This window comes from Rosa rugosa, chromosome 3 (genome assembly GCF_958449725.1).
Source record: "Rosa rugosa chromosome 3, drRosRugo1.1, whole genome shotgun sequence".
Taxonomy (NCBI): domain Eukaryota; kingdom Viridiplantae; phylum Streptophyta; class Magnoliopsida; order Rosales; family Rosaceae; genus Rosa; species Rosa rugosa.
This window is the reverse complement of record NC_084822.1, coordinates 41,778,978-41,800,753: the sequence shown is the minus strand read 5'-3', so window position 1 is coordinate 41,800,753 and position 21,776 is coordinate 41,778,978. Positions and strand designations below refer to the sequence as shown.

General features: G+C 39.0%; 5 protein-coding genes across 7 annotated transcripts; 2 read left to right on the top strand and 3 right to left on the bottom strand.

Moving 5' to 3' along the window:
* Positions 1-3,897, top strand: LOC133738799 (long-chain-alcohol oxidase FAO2-like). The gene is made up of 3 exons (XM_062166450.1): positions 1-455; positions 556-828; positions 1,998-3,897. Exons 1-3 carry the CDS (start codon positions 252-254, stop codon positions 3,750-3,752), a joined length of 2,232 nt encoding a protein of 743 aa, XP_062022434.1. The 5' UTR covers positions 1-251; the 3' UTR covers positions 3,753-3,897.
* Positions 3,898-4,122: 225 nt separating this feature from the next.
* Positions 4,123-8,806, bottom strand: LOC133738800 (succinate--CoA ligase [ADP-forming] subunit beta, mitochondrial). The gene is made up of 12 exons (XM_062166451.1): positions 8,559-8,806; positions 8,034-8,144; positions 7,707-7,818; positions 7,382-7,446; positions 6,847-6,924; positions 6,653-6,727; positions 6,375-6,527; positions 6,148-6,282; positions 5,377-5,541; positions 4,942-5,064; positions 4,533-4,604; positions 4,123-4,427 (listed from the first exon to the last, which is right to left on the bottom strand). The coding sequence occupies exons 1-12, from the start codon at positions 8,658-8,660 to the stop codon at positions 4,350-4,352; spliced, it is 1,269 nt and encodes a 422-aa protein (XP_062022435.1). The 5' UTR covers positions 8,661-8,806; the 3' UTR covers positions 4,123-4,349.
* Positions 8,807-11,022: 2,216 nt separating this feature from the next.
* On the top strand, positions 11,023-14,308 carry LOC133736513 (polygalacturonase-like). 2 transcript variants are annotated; one of them, XM_062164026.1, is made up of 8 exons: positions 11,023-11,496; positions 11,668-11,802; positions 11,896-12,087; positions 12,219-12,245; positions 12,652-12,859; positions 12,999-13,080; positions 13,570-13,819; positions 13,905-14,308. In XM_062164026.1, exons 1-8 carry the CDS (start codon positions 11,158-11,160, stop codon positions 14,130-14,132), a joined length of 1,461 nt encoding a protein of 486 aa, XP_062020010.1. In that variant the 5' UTR covers positions 11,023-11,157; the 3' UTR covers positions 14,133-14,308. The 2 variants fall into 2 exon arrangements, with proteins under 2 accessions (XP_062020010.1, XP_062020012.1); XM_062164028.1 differs by having other exon boundaries at positions 13,570-13,823; positions 13,905-14,053.
* Positions 14,309-16,894: 2,586 nt separating this feature from the next.
* Positions 16,895-20,039, bottom strand: LOC133736514 (thioredoxin-like fold domain-containing protein MRL7, chloroplastic). 2 transcript variants are annotated; one of them, XM_062164030.1, is made up of 6 exons: positions 19,941-20,039; positions 18,584-19,378; positions 18,375-18,486; positions 18,148-18,284; positions 17,966-18,058; positions 16,895-17,199 (listed from the first exon to the last, which is right to left on the bottom strand). In XM_062164030.1, the coding sequence occupies exons 1-4, from the start codon at positions 20,037-20,039 to the stop codon at positions 18,181-18,183; spliced, it is 1,110 nt and encodes a 369-aa protein (XP_062020014.1). In that variant the 3' UTR covers positions 16,895-17,199; positions 17,966-18,058; positions 18,148-18,180. The 2 variants fall into 2 exon arrangements, with proteins under 2 accessions (XP_062020014.1, XP_062020013.1); XM_062164029.1 differs by having other exon boundaries at positions 18,171-18,284.
* LOC133736515 (uncharacterized) lies at positions 19,891-21,054 on the bottom strand. Its single transcript, XM_062164031.1, has one exon. The coding sequence runs from the start codon at positions 20,637-20,639 to the stop codon at positions 20,187-20,189; it is 453 nt and encodes a 150-aa protein (XP_062020015.1). The 5' UTR covers positions 20,640-21,054; the 3' UTR covers positions 19,891-20,186.
* Positions 21,055-21,776: the final 722 nt, after the last annotated feature.

The following is a 21,776-nucleotide window of genomic DNA, read 5'->3' as shown; positions in this document are numbered from 1 at the left end:
TGTTAATCTGTTCTACAAAATATATGTGCCTGCCGGGTGCTCTCTCTCTCTCTCCCCCACCATTTCTCTTCCCTCGCAGCTTCCCTGTCTTATATATAACGTATCGCTGGGCTTTGTTTTTTCCCATATAGAGGTCAAAGCGAAGCTCACACCTGCCAGAACAACTCTTTGAAAACAGAGAAGAACTATCTACTATCTTCTTCTTCTTCTTCTCTAGAGAGAGAGAGAGAGAGAGAGAGAGAGAGAGAGAGATGGAGGGAAGAGAGAACAGCCATCATCCTCTGTTGAGAGGTGGCAGGAGTAGCAAGTTCAGCCATGGCTTCTCCGCAGCTCAAATCCGATCACTTGCTGCCATGTGTGAAGCTCTCATACCTCCTCTGCCACTGGACACCGATGACCAAGCCCTTCACTCCTTCTACAAAGCTTCTGGGTCTGAGCCTCCTATACCAGATGAGGTCAATTTTGAATCCTTTACACTTCATGCAACCGCTCCAACTCATTCACTTATTTATTTGTTTATTCTAATTGGATTGGTGATGAACTAATAAAAAGCAGGTAGCAGATTTTATAATGAAGAGGAGTATACCAGAAGCTGTGGGAGTACTGTCCTTTTTCCTGAAGGTCTTGACCTACAGATTAGGGACTTTACTGGTTTGCGGTTATCCTTGCCTCGAAAGTAAGTGGCCTTTTGTTCACAACTTTGCTGAAATGTCTTTGGAGAAGAGAGAAGAAGCTCTGCAGAGATGGTCAAAGGAAAAGCGTCTGATACCTCTAAGACTGTTGTTTTTGGTGGTCAAGATCTTCTGCCTCTACTGCTTCTTCTCCAGGGTAAGAGTGATGTACCTGATTCTGACCCCCACCATAAGCATTGATCTTTTTTCTTTCTTTGTCCTTGCTAATAAGTAATCATATAGCTTTCAAAGTTTCAAAACTTGATGGGGTTGGTTGATGATGAGGTTAGCAAAAAGACAATCTTGCCATTCTGTTTGATGCAGATGTGTTCACTTTGATTGGTTTCAGTTAAAACTGTTTTGTTATTTTCCTTTTGTTTTTCAAGTTTTAAATCTTTCTTCTTCTTCTTCGTCTTGTTTTTTTTTTTTTTTTTGCCAAGTTTAATCTAGTTTATTATAGCCGCTCAGAGGTTAATTTACTTTTTAACCTGGTATATTGTTTTCAGTTGGCTCAAGCGGACTTGTAGTATTTTTCTGTGGGTACGTGGTTTTCAATGAGTTGCCATTTGAGAGGTCATCTGGCCAAAACAAAACAAAAACAGGTCTATGATGTGATCATGTCATGGAGTTCGTTAACGTCCTTTAGATTTCAAATAGTTGCTCTCGCTTAAAGATTCAGAGTTAGGTGAGGAAGGGGGACCGGAATTAGCTGTTCTCTCTGTATGTATAAATGACTCTAGCCAATTGTAGGAATTTTGAATTTAATGTTTGGTACTTGAGAATCGGCCGTATGAGTATATTTCTATCTTCATAAATCTTTATTTATTTAAGATTAGAGCCACTCTAACAGTTTTCCATATCTTGATTTTTTTTTTATTTTAGCGAAAAATTTGGCTGTTTTGCTCTAACAGATTCTCTATAATTATTCATAAAATAGAGATAGTGATGAGAGAAAAAATAAAATTCCTCATATTTACAGTAAATCTGTAAAATTTTAGGGAAGAATTATGAAATCTGTCAAATAGAGAATCGGTTGGAGTTGGAGCAGAAATATTTTTAGAGATTTTAATTTTTACTTTCCTATAATAGAGAAATTATAGGGAAGTTGTTGGAGATGTCACATGTAAGAGCTTGCTTTTCACTAAATTTGTAGTTGCGAGAATTTTAGTCAAATCTGATTTAGATGGTTGATCTAAATGGTTTTTACATAGTTATATTTGATCGAGTATGAGAAATAAAGTTAAAAAGAAAGTGATCCGCATAGTTTATCGTGTTCTTTGTTTTCGAACTTAATTGAGGCGCTTTCTTCTTGCCAATTGGTTGCAGATTGTTAAAGATTCAGAGAACCCGTCATGGAAAGCAATAGGATACAATGTAAACAAGAGAGAAAATTTGATCAAAACTCCCAAGGAGAGACCTCTTGAGAAGGGACTCATAGAAACCATGACTAAAACCGACTCTACTCTCATTGAATCCCTCACCAAGAAAGGCATTGAAGTCACAGACAGCGCAGCTCATCCAAAGATCCACAAGATCAAATGTGATGTTGTCATTGTTGGTTCTGGTTGTGGTGGAGGAGTTGCAGCTGCAGTTCTAGCAGAGTCAGGTCAAAAAGTAGTTGTCCTTGAAAAAGGGAACTACTTTGTCCCCAAAGACTATTCTCTTCTAGAAGGTCCTTCCATGAACGAGCTATATGAATCTGGTGGAATCATGGCATCAAAAGATGGGAAGATGATGATATTGGCTGGCTCAACAGTTGGGGGAGGCTCTGCTGTGAACTGGTCTGCATCTATCAAAACCCCGAATTCTGTTCTTGAAGAGTGGTCTGTGGATCATAAGATTCCACTTTTCGGTAGCCCTGACTATCAATCTGCAATGGATGCTGTGTGTAAGAGGATTGGCGTCGTAGATAGTTGTACTGAGGAAAACATGCAGAATCAGATTTTAAGAAAAGGGTGTGAGAAACTTGGTCTGAAAGTTGATTCAGTCCCAAGAAACTCCTCTGCAGATCACTACTGTGGTTCTTGCAATTACGGTTGCCCAACTGGAGATAAACAAGGGACTGATAGAACTTGGCTAGTTGATGCTGTCAAATGTGGTGCTGTGATTTTAACAGGTTGCAAAGCTGAGAGATTCATAATCGAAAATGACTATCAAGGAGGTACAAGCAGGAAAAGATGCCTTGGAGTGCAAGCAATATCTTTGTGCAAGAACATAACAAAGAAGCTTCAAATTGAGGCCAAGGTGACAATTTCAGCATGTGGGTCTCTCTTGACACCTCCTCTAATGATCTCCAGTGGACTCAAGAACCCAAACATTGGCAGAAACCTCCATCTTCACCCTGTTCTGCTAGCTTGGGGGTACTTCCCCGAACATTCATCAGAATTTAAAGGCAAAACTTTTGAGGGTGGAATCATCACTTCACTCCATAAGGTTGTTTCTGAGAACAACTCAAATGTCAGAGCCATTGTAGAAACTCCAGCACTAGGGCCTGCCTCATTTGCCACTTTAGTCCCTTGGGTTTCGGGACTTGACATGAAGGACAGAATGGCCAAGTATGCAAGAACAGCTCACCTGTTTGCATTGGTCAGAGATCAGGGCTCAGGAGAGGTCAGGGCGGAGAACAGGATCGACTACAGATTGAACAGATCAGACAAAGAAAACATACAAGCTGGGCTTAGGCAGGCTTTGAGAATATTGATTGCTGCAGGGGCTGTTGAAGTGGGTACATACAGAAATGATGGGCAGAGAATTGTGTGCGAGGGGACTAAGAAGGAGGATTTGGAAGAGTTCTTGGACAGTGTAATCGCGGTAGGAGGACCGAGAACAAAAGGCGACTACTGGACAATGTATTCTTCTGCACATCAGATGGGGAGTTGTAGAATGGGTGCTACTGAGAAAGAAGGAGGGGTTGATGAGAATGGTGAGAGTTGGGAGGCAAAGGGGTTGTTTGTGTGTGATGGAAGTGTGCTTCCAACAGCAATTGGTGTCAATCCCATGATTACTATCCAATCCACAGCTTATTGCCTTTCCAAGAAGATTGCAAATTCATTGAAGAAGGAAAAGTTCATGGTTGATTAGTAACTCAAAAGTATTGTTATAAGAAAATAAACAGTCATGTAGTGGGAAGGATTGCATGACAGATTGTATTTGGTTCCATTTTCAAGTTCAAATTGCATGTACCCGATTGTTCAAATTAGAAAATGCAAATGTTGTTCTTGATTCATGCTTGATAGAAATTAGTATCATCTCTTGATCATCCTCTGCCAAATGAGCATAATAATTAGCAAAGTAAAACTTCTACCTGTACTAACCAAGGGAATATGCTCTATAAAGTTTCAGGACAATGCAAAATGAGATAACTGAATAACTGTGGAGAGACAACTAAGATACTGTAAAGAGTAAACCAAAATGTAAAGCCCAAGCAAACATGATGTCTGCAAAGAAGTGATGATAAGAATCAATATCATTTTAGATAAAGCTGCATTATTGAAATTTTGCTGACAACCGATACAGCCTCAAAACTACTGTTAAAAACAATTTCAATTTTGCTTGAACTATGCAGATTCAGATTCCGTTTTATGTAATGTCATACATAAAACACAAAGGGAGCACATCAGTGTCTCCAACAAAAAATGAGAACCATATTCAGATATTCTGGTAAAGGGATTTATCTCCTCATTTTGATATTGCCTCAACAGCTTTCTTAGCAGCATCATCGAGATCTTCTGCTGTGATCAATGTCATCCCACTTTCCTGCAGAGCCATTAGCAAACAATAAAGTTTGTTGTATACCTTCAGAATTCTTTTCATAGCTGACATTGTTTATTTATTAACTATATCAAATTTTAAACTAAATACCTTCAAAATTCTCTTTCCTTGGTCAACATTGGTACCCTCAAGACGGACAATAACTGGTACTTTTAGTTGAACCTTCAACAAGGATGAACAGAAGTTAGTGCTTGAGGCAACGAACTTGTTCAGAACTGTTTAAAGGTAACAAGATCCAATGAAATAAAGTTACGAGTTCAAATAAGAGGAAAGTTCATGTTCTTTCTTTAACAAAGGAACTTCATAAAAACTACATATACATGACAATATTCATCTTTCAGAGACAACTAACAAACTTATTCAATCTCCTTGTATACCGTATTTCAAAATTTATAACTCCATTTTATTGAAATGAAAGTCACAAAAAGAGCATGAAACAAGCAGGGACTGATGACAATTAAAATAAGAAAAAATTGAAACAGCCGGACACTATTCACACCTGTTTAGCTGCATTGACAATTCCACTTGCAATCACATCACATTTCATTATTCCACCAAAGATGTTCACCAAAATGGCTTTAACTTTGTCATCTGAAGTCAAAATCTTAAATGCCTCAACAACCTGTTGCACATAAATAATAAATTAAGAAACAAATGTCAATTTTCTAAGGATTTTATCCCACTTTCATTTCCTATAGTAGAGGAGGAAAAAAAAAATTTCCAAACATGCATGCATGAGCCCATCAGAAAAAGATAGCACCTTAAACCTGTTAAACTTATTACCAAACCACTCAAACCCAAAGTTGCATTGGACAGGAGAAACAGAAAAAAAGTGTCGCACATACTTGGCTAGAAAACAGATCCCGATACTGAAGAAAAGAATAAAGGTAGATATAAACAACTTTCTCAACAAATCATACAGTACTATCATTACCTGGCCTTCAGACGCATTCCCACCTACATCTAGAAAATTGGCAGGAGTTCCTCCATGTAGTTTAATAATATCCATTGTAGACATAGCTAAACCAGCACCATTCACCATGCAACCGATTTCCCCATCTAAGCCAATATAGTTTAAATCTGCTTTGGCAGCAGCCACCTGTAAGAAGGTAAAAGCGCCATACACATTGATTATATAAAACATAATATTGTTATCCATCACAATTACCACTTGCACTATATTTCCATACATTTTTATAACTTAAACACGGGATGTCTTATTGCACATGCATCTGTATCATTTAGCTGCCTTTGGTAGCATTTTAGTAGTATTAAGAAGTAAGAACTAGGAATACTATAGTCAATTGACATTTTAAGGGAATTGTAAATGGGACTGATAAATGGGAGCCAAACATCCTCTTTCTAACTGTGGAGATCAGGGATGCATATTAAAAGTTGACCCAGGTTTGAAGAGGGCACATCCTGAACCTGCCCAACCCATATCATTGTAACTAGAAAATGAATTGGAATTGCATATGAACAGTGCTCAAAACACAAATGTTCACTAAATTAGGAATGCAAATGCATATAAGCCAAAAATATTTATAAAGCCAACAAAGACAAGCAAAAATAGGAAAAAAGAAAAAAAAAACTTTAAATACATGAAGAAGGTCGAAAAGTAAACTAGGAAGATGAGTTTGGTAAGCGGAAATAAAATGCAAAGGATGGTAACATTGATCCTCTTCAAAACCGAACATATCCATACCTCTCGGGGATCCTCCTGTGTAGGATCACGGAGAGCAAAAATTTCTTTCTGACGAAAAGCGGCATTGTCATCAAAGTTCAACTTCGCATCAGCAGCTACTAGCTGGTTATCAGCAGTCTCTGCAAGTGGGTTGATCTGTCCCAAAAAATAAAGGTTAAGAGATTAAGTTGAGTTGAGTTGATCTGTCCTATACCAGTAACTACTGAAACCTAGAAGTTAAAACTCACTTCCAACAGTGTGCAGTCAGTCTCACAGAACAGATTATATAATTTCTTCACTTGTTCAATTGAACTATTTCTATCAGCCCCTTTGACAGCCAAACCATCAACAACCTTTGCAGCATCTTCATCTGTAATTCCTTTGAAAACATCGATAGGTACCTGTCAACAACAGAACCAAAAAGATAAAAACAAATTAAAAGAAAAAACTATAATTACAATATATGAATGGTAGAAGCAGTTGCTAAATGATCGTGTATTTGTTTAAAGGATGACAAATTGACAACCTTTACTATCATATCAGGGAATTTCTCAGCAAGGTCTTCAATGCTCGTTCCTCCCTTTGCGCAGGCAATAATAAGCTGGAAAACAGAATAGCAATCACACACTTGATATATGTTAACATTTAATAAAGATCTAGGAAAAAAACCAGAGTACTTTGCAGAAATTAAAAGATAATAAACTCAGTATGAGAACATACGGGACCAGAACTTTTGCGATCCAGAGTAATAGCAAAATACATTTCGTTGACAAGCGACAATTTTTCACACAAATAAACCTGCAAAAGAAACCATATTATTTAGAAACTAAAGATTGCAGTGGTGACGTATCCCTTCAAGAAAACTAAGAGAACTAATTTACACGTCCTTACTGTAATCCCCAACTTTTGAATTATATCAGACATCAGTATTTGAGAAGATATCTCAAGTTAGGAAAAGAATCTGTAGACTTTCAATTTCAAATTACTTTGTTACTATTCTTCATATTAACTGTACAGTTTTTCTCACCATTCATACACATGCACAAGTTCACTAATTTAGCTATAAACATATGCCAGAAATGTTGCTAGTAAGAAAATAAGAGACAAATTTATTCAGTAAGAATATTTATAATGCAATCACCAATCGATAAAGAAGCCATTTCTATGTTTTTCTAAACAAGAATTGAAATTCAATATGTAAATAGCCTACGAGTTAATATACAAGCACAACAAGAAATTACAGAGTAATGGCAACCTTGCTGACAATTTTTCCCTCAGCACCTGTTTGTTTTGTAACAAGTATCTGCCCAAGCATCTTCCCTGCAAGAAGTATAAAAGTAAACAGGATCATTCATACATATCATTATATCTAAAACATGTATTTATCAAATAGAAATATGCATGTTTTTCAAGGCATCGGGAGTTCAAATGAGATGAGTGCTAGTCAGTCTATATATGCATTGCTATTCCAGTCGGTAAATTTAACGAATGTGAAAAACAATTTTAACGCCAAAGGAAATAAACAAGATAAGCCAGGAATTTTGAATGCATTATAATATAACAAAGACAGCTTTTAGTACCAGCGAGTTCTTCAACTTGGTCAGCCTTGACAATGTGAACACCGCCCTTGAGACCATTTTTAAATGTTCCCAAACCTCTTCCACCAGCCAAAACTTGGCTCTTAACCACCAACTGCATCAAAATCCAAGTTAGCATTGCTTCTGTTCATCAGTAAGCTACTTTCTTAAGAGAAAAGATTACAAACTTGCAGTGTTCTACCAATTCAAAGCCGAAGAAAAAGGCAAGTTCTTTGCTCAATTTTACCAGCAATAAAACAGGAGAACACTTCCAACGTCAACACAACTCTGAATACTCTAGTAACATGAATGTGAATTTCGAACTATTACCTCACTTTGATTGGGGAAAACACTCTCTATCACCTTCTTGACTTCATCAACACTACCGACGGCCACACCTTTGGGAACATTGATCCCATATTTGCTCATCAACTCAGCCCCCTGATTTCAACCACAACAAAAATACAATCATCCTCAAAATTCCAAAAATCTCACACAGACACATAATCCAACAATTTCTTGACACCACGCGGAAGAATCATAACCAAAATGCCACACATACCTACAATTTATAACACAATTTACAGTTTTCTTGTCCTCGAAGAAAAAAATTTGCAACAAAACTTTCACTGATCACTGCTACTGTTAACTTTACACAACTATATGAATTAATCGAACAAACTCTCTCAATTTTCTACATTTATGCAAACGAAATACTAAGAGAAACTAATCTAAAATTGAAAACGAGTGGCTTCTGTATTTTCCGCAGATTCTGGAGGACTAAAGCAGAATCAGATCGGCTAGATATGAGAGTCAAAGCGCGAGTGAGAGAGAGAGAGAGAGAGAGGGAGAGACCTGGTATTCGTGGATGTTGAGGCGGCGGAGCTGTTGCTGCTGCCATTTTCCGGCGATGGAGAGAGAGCGACAAGTGAGGTGCTTGAGTAATCCTCTCACCATTGTTCGGAGCTCTGAGAGACCTAGGCCAACAACAACCACCACTGAGATATAGAGAAAGAGAGAGAGAGAGAGAGAGGCTGCGTTTGCCGGAAGCAGAGGTGCGATTTGGGCCTTGCTCAGAAATCAGAAAATAAAGAAAAGTAAAAGCTAAATGGATCCCTAGCGTTTGCTCCTCTTCTTTTTTATTTCTATTTTGACCCCCTGTATTTCAAGTATTTCAGAATCGAGTGCCCGCCCATCTTTTCCTACTCTTTCTTTTTTCTCAGTGGACTTTTTTTTTTCTTTTCTTTATTATGGTATAGAAGAAAATAAAATTATATCTGCTATAAAGGAAAGCTAAAGTTTGGTGTTAAATACTTTCATTAAATCATGAAATATGTCTACAATAATCTTTGGAATAAAACCAAATATATATTGACCTAGCTCTATGAGGATTTACTCGACGGCGACAGTCTTCGACAAAATTCCTAAATCTGACCGGCAACAGTGATCCTTCAACTGATGGCGGGGATGTCTTCCCTTTGTTTGTCTGGTTGGTTTGTGGGCGGTGGTGGCGAGGGTGTTCTCCGACGTGCCCATCTGTTTTTTCCTTGCAGTTTTATTCTCGGTCCAAGGGCCGTGCTGGATACTGGTCATTGGCTATTTCCAATGTCATCCCATGGGGGAGACAATCTGGTGGTGGATGGTTTTGATTGAGGAACCGACATGAGTCGTCGAGGCTGGAAGGGTGGTAAGACCCGATCTCAGGTGTCGGAGGCTGACCCAGAGCGAGGAGCGGTGGTGACAGATTGTGCTGATCCTTCGTCGTCGGTGCTTGCAGAGTTCCGGCGCTGGGCATGGGCTACACTTGGTATAGGCACCGGCACTGGTGCTGGCGTTGGTGGTTGGAACTCTGAGATGAGGGAGATCGGCGATGGCGTCCAAGCTGATTGGGCTGCCATGTCCTCCTGCTGGGCTGACTGTTGTTGGGCTCCCCGAGTTTGGGCATCACAGGGGTGGAGGTGACTGTGGGCTGGCATTTGACTGTCTGACATATTGGGCTATCTGGGATTCCAACTGGGCTGTGGATTGCTTTTGGCTGGAATGGGGCTCTAGGGCCCATAGTACTATTTAAATTTTGTTTGGGTCGCAAAAACCAGAGCCTTAGTTAGTTCTATTTTATGTCTGCTTCGAGGTTTCTTAGTTTTTGTTAAAATAATGGTGCGTGGACTTCCTAAAAGGTGAGTGTACTTGGGATTTTTTGAGATGTTATTCTACTAGAATAGGGTTCCATAAGGTTCTAAGGAAAGATTCTTTCTGTCGACCACATAGGGCTGTTTCGTTTTTTGTACTGCTTGCTGAATTTTAATAAAAGGGCTGACCTATTTCCATAATAATAAAAAAATCTTTGGAATAATGAAATTATTTATTAGGGTTATTATGATAAAATAAATAAATGGATTTCTCCTAATCTCATAACAATCATCACCATGGAAATGAATTTCCCTTACCAGATTAACAAGGGCCATGTAAAGGAAGGGGGTCTTAGTGAGAAAAAAAGACAGAAGTTAAGGTAATTTTGGTACTGCAGGTCTGAAAGAAGGGTGTAGTGAGAAAGAAGAAGAGAGAGGAAGGGTATCAAAGGAAAAAGTGGCCAAAAAAATTTGTGGGATGTGTTTTTATGAAAAAATGGTGTGTGAATAAAAAAAAATTCAGGGAAGAGTCTAAATAAGCAGAATCGCAACAATAGTCACTTTAAAGTAGGGATAGCTAACTGGTAAATCTTTAGTGCCACCATGACTTGGAGAATAAAAGTAAGGTTGACTTTGTAACGGGGTCATATATATTTTGATCAACAAGACTTGTTATTTCTCCCTAGAAAATTCGTCAAAATAGGAAAACAACTAACGTACTGCGTATAGCATACCTCACTGAGTCAATAAACCTAATTTCTAGTACTCAAACCTAACTAAATCTAGTTTTGAACAATAGGAGCAATCCAAATTAAATTTGTGTTATTCTTGGCTGCAAGGATGGTATTATAACACAGCAGCTGCAATGTTCGCAATATTCACACATGCATATATGGCCCGACTGGTAGATCGAAATAGCTGATCACAAAGTCAGAATGACAATGTGCACGTACATGTATATATAGCCAGAATCAATCACGACGTACCGTATGGGTATACGTATACTCACTTTCTTATCCTGTTAATTGAATACATGGTATGTATTATGATAAGGCAGTTAAATACCTAATCTATCTGTGCTCCATACCATAATATGTGGCTAAGAAAATGAAACTGATAATATTCTATTACCGCTCTCACTGTGACTACAAATTATACAAGCAAAAAGTCGTCCTGCCAATCCTTCTCTCCCTCTCGATCTCTACAAATACATACTAATCACCCTCCATAATAATCAGTACTTAGTCGATCGATCCCCATTTACATAGCCTGTTGGAGTTTGAACTGTTGTCTTATACCGGAAATACGAGAAACAAAAAAGAAAAATGGCTCCACAAAGACAATTATTCTCGTTCTGTATTTTTAGTGTCCTCTCCTTTAGTACTATAACTTCAGGCTATGGTGGTACTTTGCCAGATAACAAACCAAGCACTCAGCGCTTCGCTCCTACGTACTCATATAAATTGGGTAAATCGGTTCCCCAGGAGGCCGGTCCTGAAAGGTTCTCCCTTCAAACATTGGGTAGCACACTGCAATCAAAGCGGATGGTGACTAATCCTTTTCATCCCATTCACAATGTGAGTGGCGCACGACCATCAACTCCGGCTCCGATTAGCGTTGATAAGTTTGGAGCTAAAGGGATTGATCATACAGATGACACAGAGGTACACGTAGTACATTAATTAACTAGTCATGCACATCCACATGCATCTTGAATTAATATGAATACTTTATGTGATCGAACGTATGTATATCGAACCCTGCAATCGTACTAATGAATGTTTGTGCAACCTAGACATGGTGTTTAATTTTGTTTCTATAACTAAATGTTTCAGGCATTTCAGAAGGCGTGGCTGGAAGCTTGTTCCTCCAACGGAGCGGTGGTTCTTCTGGTGCCGCCCCACAGGAGCTATTTCGTTAAGCAATTCACATTCTCAGGCGCGCAATGCAAATCCCATATTACAATGCAGGTAGTAGAAACAAGATTGTTTTGTTTGTTTTGGATGCATGTGTGTGTATGTATATAATCTAGCTTCTTATCAGTAAGGGAAATGAAATTTCAGATCCAAGGAACGATAATGGCATTTGAGGATCCGAAAACCTACCATTTTCCAAATAAAAGTAAGCAGCAGTACTGGCTTACCTTTGAGAGGGTTCAGAACTTGGTGGTTGAAGGTCCTGGAACCATCAATGGCAACGGAGAAAAATGGTGGCAAAGCTCATGCAAACAAAACAATATAACTCGCACGCTGGTGGTATGCCAATATATACGTACTGCTAGCTATAGCTATATATTGCGAACCTAAATTTGATATTGATATATCTTAATACCTAATATTTTATGTTACATACTTGCTTCTGAGTCATCTTTTTCATTTATTTGCAGCCCAATTGCAATAACGACGCACCAACTGTACGTATCTTCATTTTCTTATGAACTCTCAAATTATAGACAAATATGAAGTAAATATATTAGAAGTAATAAGCGTAAATATTAATTGTTTAAACCAAGCCTATATTGGGATTAGAGGTTAGATTAAAACATCGAGAATCACATGTCAGAAAATTGAAGAGTCATCCTAGAGGGTAAGGAATAGAACCACACGCACTAATGCATGTCGAGACTTTTTGTTAAGACCTCATTCCTGTGTCTCTTTTCGGATGCCTAAAAAGGGGAATATCGACATGTTGGACGTGTGTGTGGAATCTGTTCACCGCTGCTACACGACAAATTGTAGCTCCTCGTCTATCCTTGTAATAAAAGGTGGGGATATACCCTTGATGCAATACCATTTTACATTTGAAAATTATGAATGCAGGCTGTAACCTTCAAGAAGTGCAATAACTTGACGGTGCATAATCTGAATTTTGAAAAGGCACAGCAGAAGCATGTTTCGTTTGAAAATTGCACGGATGTTAAAGCTTCCCGTCTTAGAATAAATACATCAGAGGCTAGTCCCAACACTGATGGAATTCACGTTACAGAAACCAAGAACATCGACATTTCAATGAGTCGTATAAGCACAGGTATAGATGTTATCGTGGTAAAGGATCATGGATTAAAGAAACCACATGTATTATACGTTGTATGTCTAAACCTATGTTGTTGTATATTAGATACGTACACAATCTTCCTCTCCAACACCTTTTCTTGGGCTGTACGTAGGTGATGATTGTATATCCATTATGGGAGGATCCCAGAATGTTTACGTCGCAAACATAGCTTGCGGACCAGGCCATGGAATCAGGTTTTCAACTTTGATCTCCAACTCTTTGAAAAGAACGTTTTGGACAAAAGTCGAACCTAAGATTAACAACCAAACGTGGAAATATGAGGAAAAATGACTTTAGTATCGGGTTTACCTTGATCATGTGATAATGTCTAGTGATGCATCTAATAAATTGCATGACATGCATGTTGGTCTATGGTTTAGCTGTTGGGCAATTTTGGTCATGGGAGCTAGCTAAACTAAATGAGGGGGAAAAAAACACGGCAGATTCTAAGCAATAATTCGTGAAATTAACTCATGATTGACCATTGTTGCGTGATGTATTGAAGAGACAGAATATTCCCAATTTTTTAATAACATTGTACTTTGCTGGGTGCAACTCTGCAATCTCTACTCGTCTGTGTAGTTTTGTTCGCAGTTTTCCCCGAATTTCTCACCACAAAGGAAGTATCAAGGGTACTAATCCCGGTTAATTCATTCAATTTGATCGATATCACTGTGTATCAGCATTGGTAGCTTGGGAAGAGGTGGCTCAGAAGACCATGTTTCCGACGTAACAGTCTTTGGATCTAGGCTAACTGGAACCATGTATGGAGTGAGGATCAAGACATGGCCGGGAGGGTCAGGGTATGCAACCAACATCACATTTCAGATGATACAGATGGATAATGTGACCAACCCCATAATCATCGACCAAAACTACTGCGACACTGCAACCAAAGTCATCAACGGAGAATGCAAACCACCACCACTGCAGGTAGGTACGTACTTCATTAATCAATGAATAATGACCCCATCAATTCATTAAGTGATCGATTAATTTGGTTAACATTGTTATGCAGAAAAATATTACAGCAGTTAAAGTGCATAATGTAATGTACCAGAGCATAAATGGGACAGTTTCTAAGGACGGCCAAGCCATAGTATTTAATTGCAGCAGTGTTCCTGGTGCATGTGAGAAGATTGTGCTGGACGATGTTATACTTGAGAAAGGAGGAGCTGCTGTATGCAGCAATGTCAAACCGACTTACAGCAGAGTAGATTTGCCCCTCAATCGATGCCCTAACTAATAATAAAAAGTTGGAGCTGTAGTATCAGTTTGTCTACTTATTTACTTAATTGTTGACCGGGTTTAGAATCCGTACCTTAAACACACCCTGGAATCTGATTGATGTACCAATAATGCATTGGACTGAATAAATTAAGTTTCTAAATCTAATGTATAAAGCAAACTCCACCTTAGAATGATTAAACTTTTGAACTTCCTATATGTAAGGAAAAAAAAAACAGTGCATTAATCTAATCTTGATCAGCTAGGGTTGATCAATTGTATATGTAATAGCAGATAGGTCAATTAGATCACTCACTGCCAATCGTGAGTTTTACTTATTATTTTCTCAAAGACGTACATATATAAGATTTTAAATCCTAGCTTTCTATTTTATTTGGGCGAAGTCAAACACCATACAATAATTTAAATCAGGGATCGATCGAGTACACCTCCTGTTTTGCAGTTGAATGCAATGTTCTTTCAAGTCGATCCCATATGATCGTGTATGCAATTGTTGATTCTATATATATATATGGAGAGGGGGGGGGGGTTATCTAACTAGGGGGGTGGAGGGGGGCAATTGTAGGAGCACAAGCAAGCCTTGAAAGGGGGCTCGGATTTGCAGAAACCACGACCTTGGGGAAATTTCTGGGAGCAGTCTCGCTTGCAAGCTTCATTAGTTGTACAGTCCCACGATGTTATGCACCTGAAAGGCTCCCCTATATTAGGATCCCCTTTGTATGGATCCTCATCATCATCGTCATCTTTACACAACACCACTCCATTTTCACGAACTGCATCAGTAACACAAAGACACATAGTCAGTAAGCATATCGATCTTAAACCAACCTAGCTACTGATATAATGGAACTACTATATCTACTATATCTTAACCAAGGGAAAATTCAAATATGGCATCGACCTGATGCGAGGAGTAGGATAGCGATGATGAGGAGGATCAAGAAAGAGGTGAAATGAAGCTTTATGATCATTTCTTCACAAAAATATTAAATATACTTACTTCTGCTAGCTACTCAGGTTTTGGGTGCCATTCTTCTCTAGGTCTAAGCTTATTTATAGGCTTATAACTATTAGTGCATGCTTTGTTCGTATGAGTCATCGAGCAGTTCTACACGTATCAACTACCTCACATTGATCTTGATTTGTTAACATGTATTGTCATAGCTAGACTTGGAGAGAATTGAATTGTAACGCATGCAACTGCCCGCTCATTCAAGGCATGCTCTACTAGCTATTAGCCTATGAATACGCTTAGTTGCAGAGAATGATAATGGCACCAAATTAAAGAAAGAAATTGATCGACTAGCTAGCACAAATCAGTAAAAATTAATAAATGTATATTAACTAGTGCTGATGTGACTAAAAGACTATGAGGAGTTGGATCAGCAGTTCACGGCGTGTAATCGCATCATATTCCATGCCCTTTGTTTTTCTGATTTTGGAATAAATCCCACCCATAATTTCTACTCAACACCTATATCCTTTTTCACTAAATCCGACTTCAGTGTTGAGCTGTATACTAGAGAAACGTAACACAATTGCATACTCAACCCAACTCCGATCCTTATTAACCTTCGAAGTTTGGACTATCAACTCTCCGTCGCAGTTGCCGGCCATCCACCAGGTGACTCGGGGCATTTACCGGCAGTGTAAAGGTTAACTTGTGGTTAAGCTACTTTTTCGATCAATAGGTAGCACATTTTAAAAGAAGAGATGAGCATTAACCGGGTTTAATGGATCAATGTGAGAAGAGTTTCTCTACGAAAATATCGAACAAAAGAAGTAACTCAGTAAATTTATTGAAAGGTTTTAAAAAGAAGAAAATAAAAGGTTACTGGTTAGTTCCTTTACTGCCAGAATCAAAAATAAAGCAACAACTTGCTCGAGTGCTTAGGTTTATATACAATAGCACCTGTTGTTTTTGTGTGTGATCAAATATTGGTAGGGGAGTTGTATATGAATCTGTTGCCTACGGGAGGAAAAGGAGATCGAAGGAAGAAGAAAGAGCTGGTATGAAGAAGCATATTTGCCATATCCCCTAGCAAAAATGTAATCACCTCGTGATGATGATCTGTTGAGACTAATTTTCCAAGTCTAAACATATATATGATTCTAGATAGTGGAAATGCAATCAGAATCTGTGAACTGAATATAATATATCATATAAATGGTCTGAAACAACCAAATATATGATTCGCCTACATGTAGAGACCATATCGAATCTTTGTCGGACTTTTTGCTTCAATTCAATATTACAAAATTGCACATAATTGGTTAGCTAATTGATCTGTAACTGAAAGTTTAAAGCCTTAAAAGCACAGTACAGAGAGCATCTCAGACATCCCATTGCCCCTCCTAATTTCATTTCATTGATCTGTAAACAGACGTACGTTTTTTCTTCCCCCACCCAAAGCCTAACCCCTTGAATATGAGGTGGATGAGAATTCATCCGTTCAAGTATGCGATCGTGATAGCGATAATCTGTGTAAACTAACCAATCAGGAGTCGAATTAGCCATCTTAAAGGTGAACTATGGAGAAATAAGAAATTCTCCAACACACCTTGGAGTAAATCGGTAGCTTAGAATCTCGGTCAAGATGAACAATAAACTATGAGAAGAATCTAAACTGATTTTCAAGTAGGGGCAGTATTATTTGGGGGGTGACATTCACCAAACGCACAGCTTGATGTACCTGTTGGCAGTTGCTGTTGGGGTTGCTTGCTTACTAGTTTAATCATATAATCTATAGTAGATCTGTATAGTGCAAAAACCATAACATTAAACAGTTGCAATAAGGGCAAGAGCAGAGTTGCAAAAAGGGGACTGATCTTATTGCATTTGATGATGCATCTTATACGGTAATTCCAATCCATGCAATACCTCATGCCTAGCAATCATAGACGCACCAGCAAACTAGCTTTGTTATGTGCCTCGAGATTGCAGGTTCCACAAACCTTATACTTGTTCTTGCACACCTCGTTGCACGCTTGATCATTAGTACAGTTCCATGATGCTACACGTACAGGTTGCTCATCACCGGATGATTCACATACCCAGTTTTGCACTGCCACAATGAAAACAAACAAATACGGAGCAATAATCAACATCAGATATACATGAGAGTAATGAGCTAATCAACTAAGCAGGGAACAGAATTTGATAACAGCAAGAACAACAATCAAATTGAGAAGGGAGGGGGGGGGAGGGAAGAGCATAAAAACTGAATTAAAAGAATTTTCTTGAGCCTATACATTCAAATAGTATAAGAAGGCTAACGTGTTTAAGCACATTCTATTGTGAATCTGCATGTATATAACTACATATAAAATTATAAACTACACTATATGACCATAGGAGGGAATGATGAAATTAAATATGGACCTGCAGCTGCCAGGAGGAGGACAAGGAAAAAGCAAGAGATGGTATGCTTTGTCTCTCATTCAAATAAACCTAACTTATTAGGTTGCTGCTATTCTCTAATTCTAAAGCCTATTTATCAAGTACCGGCCTAGTAATTGTGTATTGATATAGTATTGATATGATAATAACTTTTATATGTGGTCCATATTCTAAATAAATTTAGTAGTGCCAATTGATTCCAATTGGAATTCCCTGTATAAATAAATGCATGCAAGATTCTTGTATAAGACCTGACTTTATAGGACTTAGCACCATTAGGTTCAGGATTGACACAAAAAGACATTTACGATAGATCATCATCGCCACATAAACAAGAAGGGGTGAAAGAGCCAATCCCATAAACTAGTTCAGGGTATACATTGGATATAACACTCATTCAAAGTCAGTATCCAGGAATCAGCTGATTTTACCTGCAAATACAACCTAGTCTCTGGTGTTCCATGCTGCCAACATCTGAGCAAACCAATGCTCTCTCACGGTCTCACGAGAATATAATCCGCAGTCTGGATGGCCAAAAAGCACCAAGTCACATATTAAAAGTCTCAAAGGCAGAGCTCATACTCAAGCATACAGAAGCAAAACAAAAATAAACCTTAGTGGGTGCCGATTTAGTACCAGAATGCCACTAGTACGGCAGAGTTAGCTCCTTCACATCAATCCAGGGCGGCCTCTTTGCATTGTAGTAGAAATGCGCAATCATGGCAACCAATTCGTCCGCCGTCCGAATCTCTACAAAATTTCAAAAAACTTGCATAAATAAGAAACTCAAGTTTTGGTTCTGAACAACAACTAATAACAAATCAAAATCACCAATCTCACCTTTCTCTCTGTACAAGATCCTGTTCCCTCTCAGAAACAAAACCTGAGGACAGTCTCTAACCTTCAAAGCATACGCCAAATCCCTCTCGATATTCATGTCTATCTTCACAGACTGTTCAATCAAAACACACCAATTCAACCTAAAGGTAACATCTTCACTAACATTTACCAAAATTCGCAACAAAATTAAACTGAAAAAAAACTCATACCCTCGGAGGCAGCCGATCTTTGGCATCCCAATACACCTTGACAGCCTTCTCAAGCTCCTTCAAAGCCTTCCAATTCTCAGCTGCTCTGTTATACCTCTCGAAAACAAAGACAACAAGCGGACTGGGATGAAAAGCAAAGCTTTCCCACTCCAAGCAATTAATCTCCTTGACCCAATTATCCTCAACCTCTCCTTCCCAATCAATCTCAACCCCATTTTCATCCACCACGTTCCGAATCGCGTGCTTCTCAAAATACTCCGACGCCCTAATCCCCCACCCCACCTCCGCATCCAGCGGCCAATTCTCCGTCTCCTCCTCCACCACCGCCGTCTCCTCTCTCTCACTCCCCTCGTCGTCGTCGCCGTCGCCGTCGCCGCCGTCAACGGCGGCAGCTTTCTCCTTCATCAATTCTCCCTTCTTCTCGAAAATCTCCGGGTTCTGCTCCTGGATTGTCTTAAACGTCCGGTTGATTGTGTCCCTCACGTAATCCTGCACCGCCGCCGCCTCGCTCCTCCGCCCGCGCCGGGTCTTCCTCGGAATCGTGAAAGGCTGGTCTTTTTCTCCGCCTTCATTTCCGCCGTCCGCGGTTTTCCGGCGCCGGGGTTTTGGCTTGGCTCGGTCCGGGTCGGGCTCCGAATCGGACTTTCTCGAAACGGCGCGGCAAGAAAGGGATATCGGAGCGCGGGTGCAGAGTAGAGAAGGGCCGTGCAACATGGGTGGGTGACAAATTTGAAGGCGCAGCATTTTTGTGGTGCCTTTCGAATCAGTCTGAGTGAGTGAGCACACCAGGTGTTTCTGGAAATACCCCAAACTATTTTCAGCTATGAACAAAAAATACTGGGTTTTTCTTTCTTTTCTTTTAATCGCCAATAATGTTCATCTGATTAGTTACTGATCACGAATATATTGCTCATCAATCACCGTTAGATTTATGCTAACTTAATTTTATTTTCCACCGTTATATCTACATTTATTGAGTATAGTTTTTATCATCAAACAAATACTACTATAGTTTCAGATACTATACTTTCATCGAACAATTTCAGATACTATAGTTTTTAATACTCCGATGCATTGTAAACTTCAAATTTTAATACTTCAAACTACTGTATACAATTTTAAACTTTAAAATTTCAGATTCAATCTTCAAATTTTAATACTTCAAACTACTATATACAATTTTAAACTTTAAAATTTCAATACTCTGAAGTAGCGAGACTAAATTTTAATAATTCAAAGAACTATGCAGTATAAGACTAAATTTTAATACTTCGAAGAACTATAAACAATCACGATGCCATACAAAATTTGAAGAGCTGATATAGAGAATTTTCATACACCATAAAATTACACTTACATGATCAATTGCATAGCTTGAATATTGATTATTGACAGAGAATAATTTATGAGGAAATTGTGCATATATCTGTTCTTGGATTCGAATGAGATACAACATTGATTACACATGTCCTGTCATACACACAATACTTGCCCTTCCCTACATATACAAAATTGTAATTTCCACAGCTGGACGCAATCGGCCAAATGTGATCCAGATTCCACACCTACTCCTTGACGCGTGGCCTCAAACGCCCCCTTCGCCTCACAACTGTAAAAAGCGTGCAAGCTGAGTAGGGTTGACAATGCCAGCTAACTGAGCCCCATCCGTCTTCAGCAAATCAGCTACTTCCACGTACCTCTCCAGCTTCTCGTACTGCGGCTCGGCTTCGCGCCGATCTGGGGATTTCGTGACCGGTTGCTCGTCGGCGGAAGATCGGGCGGTCGGGTCCCACAGCTGCCCGAGGAGGGTGCCCTTGGTGAGGAATTCATGGGCCAAATAGCCAGCTAGGAGATGACCACCGGAGGCCAGAGCCGGCTCGGATACGGCGGCTTGATGAGCCGGCTCGGTGGGGGACAGCTTGAGAGCCTTGGCTGGGTGGGGCGCGTCGAGCGCACTCTCTCTCTCCTTGCGCTTGGTGGTGGGGGAGTTGCTATTTGATGACGCATTGGTCGTCGATATCCGACGTGGCGGCAAACGCATCGTTTTGGTGTTCATGGCTATTGGGGTGCATGCCACGTCTGCAGCAGCAGCTCATTAAATCACAACACAAACCCCAATCCAGAAGAAAAAAAGAGACGATAAAAAGGTGAGGAAACTTGTTTGGTAAGTAGAAAACAAAACGTCAAAATCGAGGGGATAAAACGGTAAAATAATTGACAGTAAAAAAAGTGAAATCAAACAAAGGGATTGGGAGAAACCGGGACCCACACAAAACAACAAAAATTAAAAAACTAAAATTTGAAAAAAAATAAATAAATAAATAAAATTGGCTAGGGTTTGTGAGAAGGTGGATTTGGCCGTACGGATGGCCGGAATCTGGACAACGTAAAATTGGGAAGAGAAGAGAGAAACAGAGAGAGAAAGAGGGGACAGAAAAAGAGAGGGGGAAGAGAGAATGAGAAAAATGATGGTGTAGAGGGCGGTGGGGTTTGGCTCTCTTTATTTATAGAAGAGGGGTTAATAGTTTGGCCTTGGATTTTGGATAAATCACGAGAATGCCACAGGAAATGAAAGGACTATTTTGCCCCTGGGCCTATGGAGTAGGGGTTGGGTGGAGTCCAAAAAGAGCAAACATTGATAGCGTGCTTGTTTTTGCAGACCGAAAAAAAAAAAAAAAAAAAAAAATTGTTTAGCCACAATTAATGTCCAGTGCAAACGAGATTTAATTACCGTAAAAGATAGGGAGATGGTTAGTACTCCATCATGAAATCAATATTATCAAAACAGAGTGATTAATATAATAAAAGTGATTAATATGATAAATTCAATCTCTACTCATTAATTAAAATTTTTTGATGTGAAAACAAAAAAAGACCATCATCTTACAAAAATACATAGTTGAGAACTTAAAATACAACCTTGCAATTATGATTGTTGATAAATCAAATAAAGTTATTATAAAATTGACAATACATAAGCGTCTCTCCCCAGTGCATCGAGATTAATAGGCAGGAAGTCAGGAATTGTACTTGTTAACGTCTTATGTGTTTTTGAAGTTGTGAACCAGACCATAACTCAAACTCTCTTCAAACGTTCTCAAAATCGATTTAATTAACTTCACATTCCAAAATGAAAAATAATCGAAAATTTCATATATGATGCACTTTTCAGCCTTTTGATTTTGTAAGATTT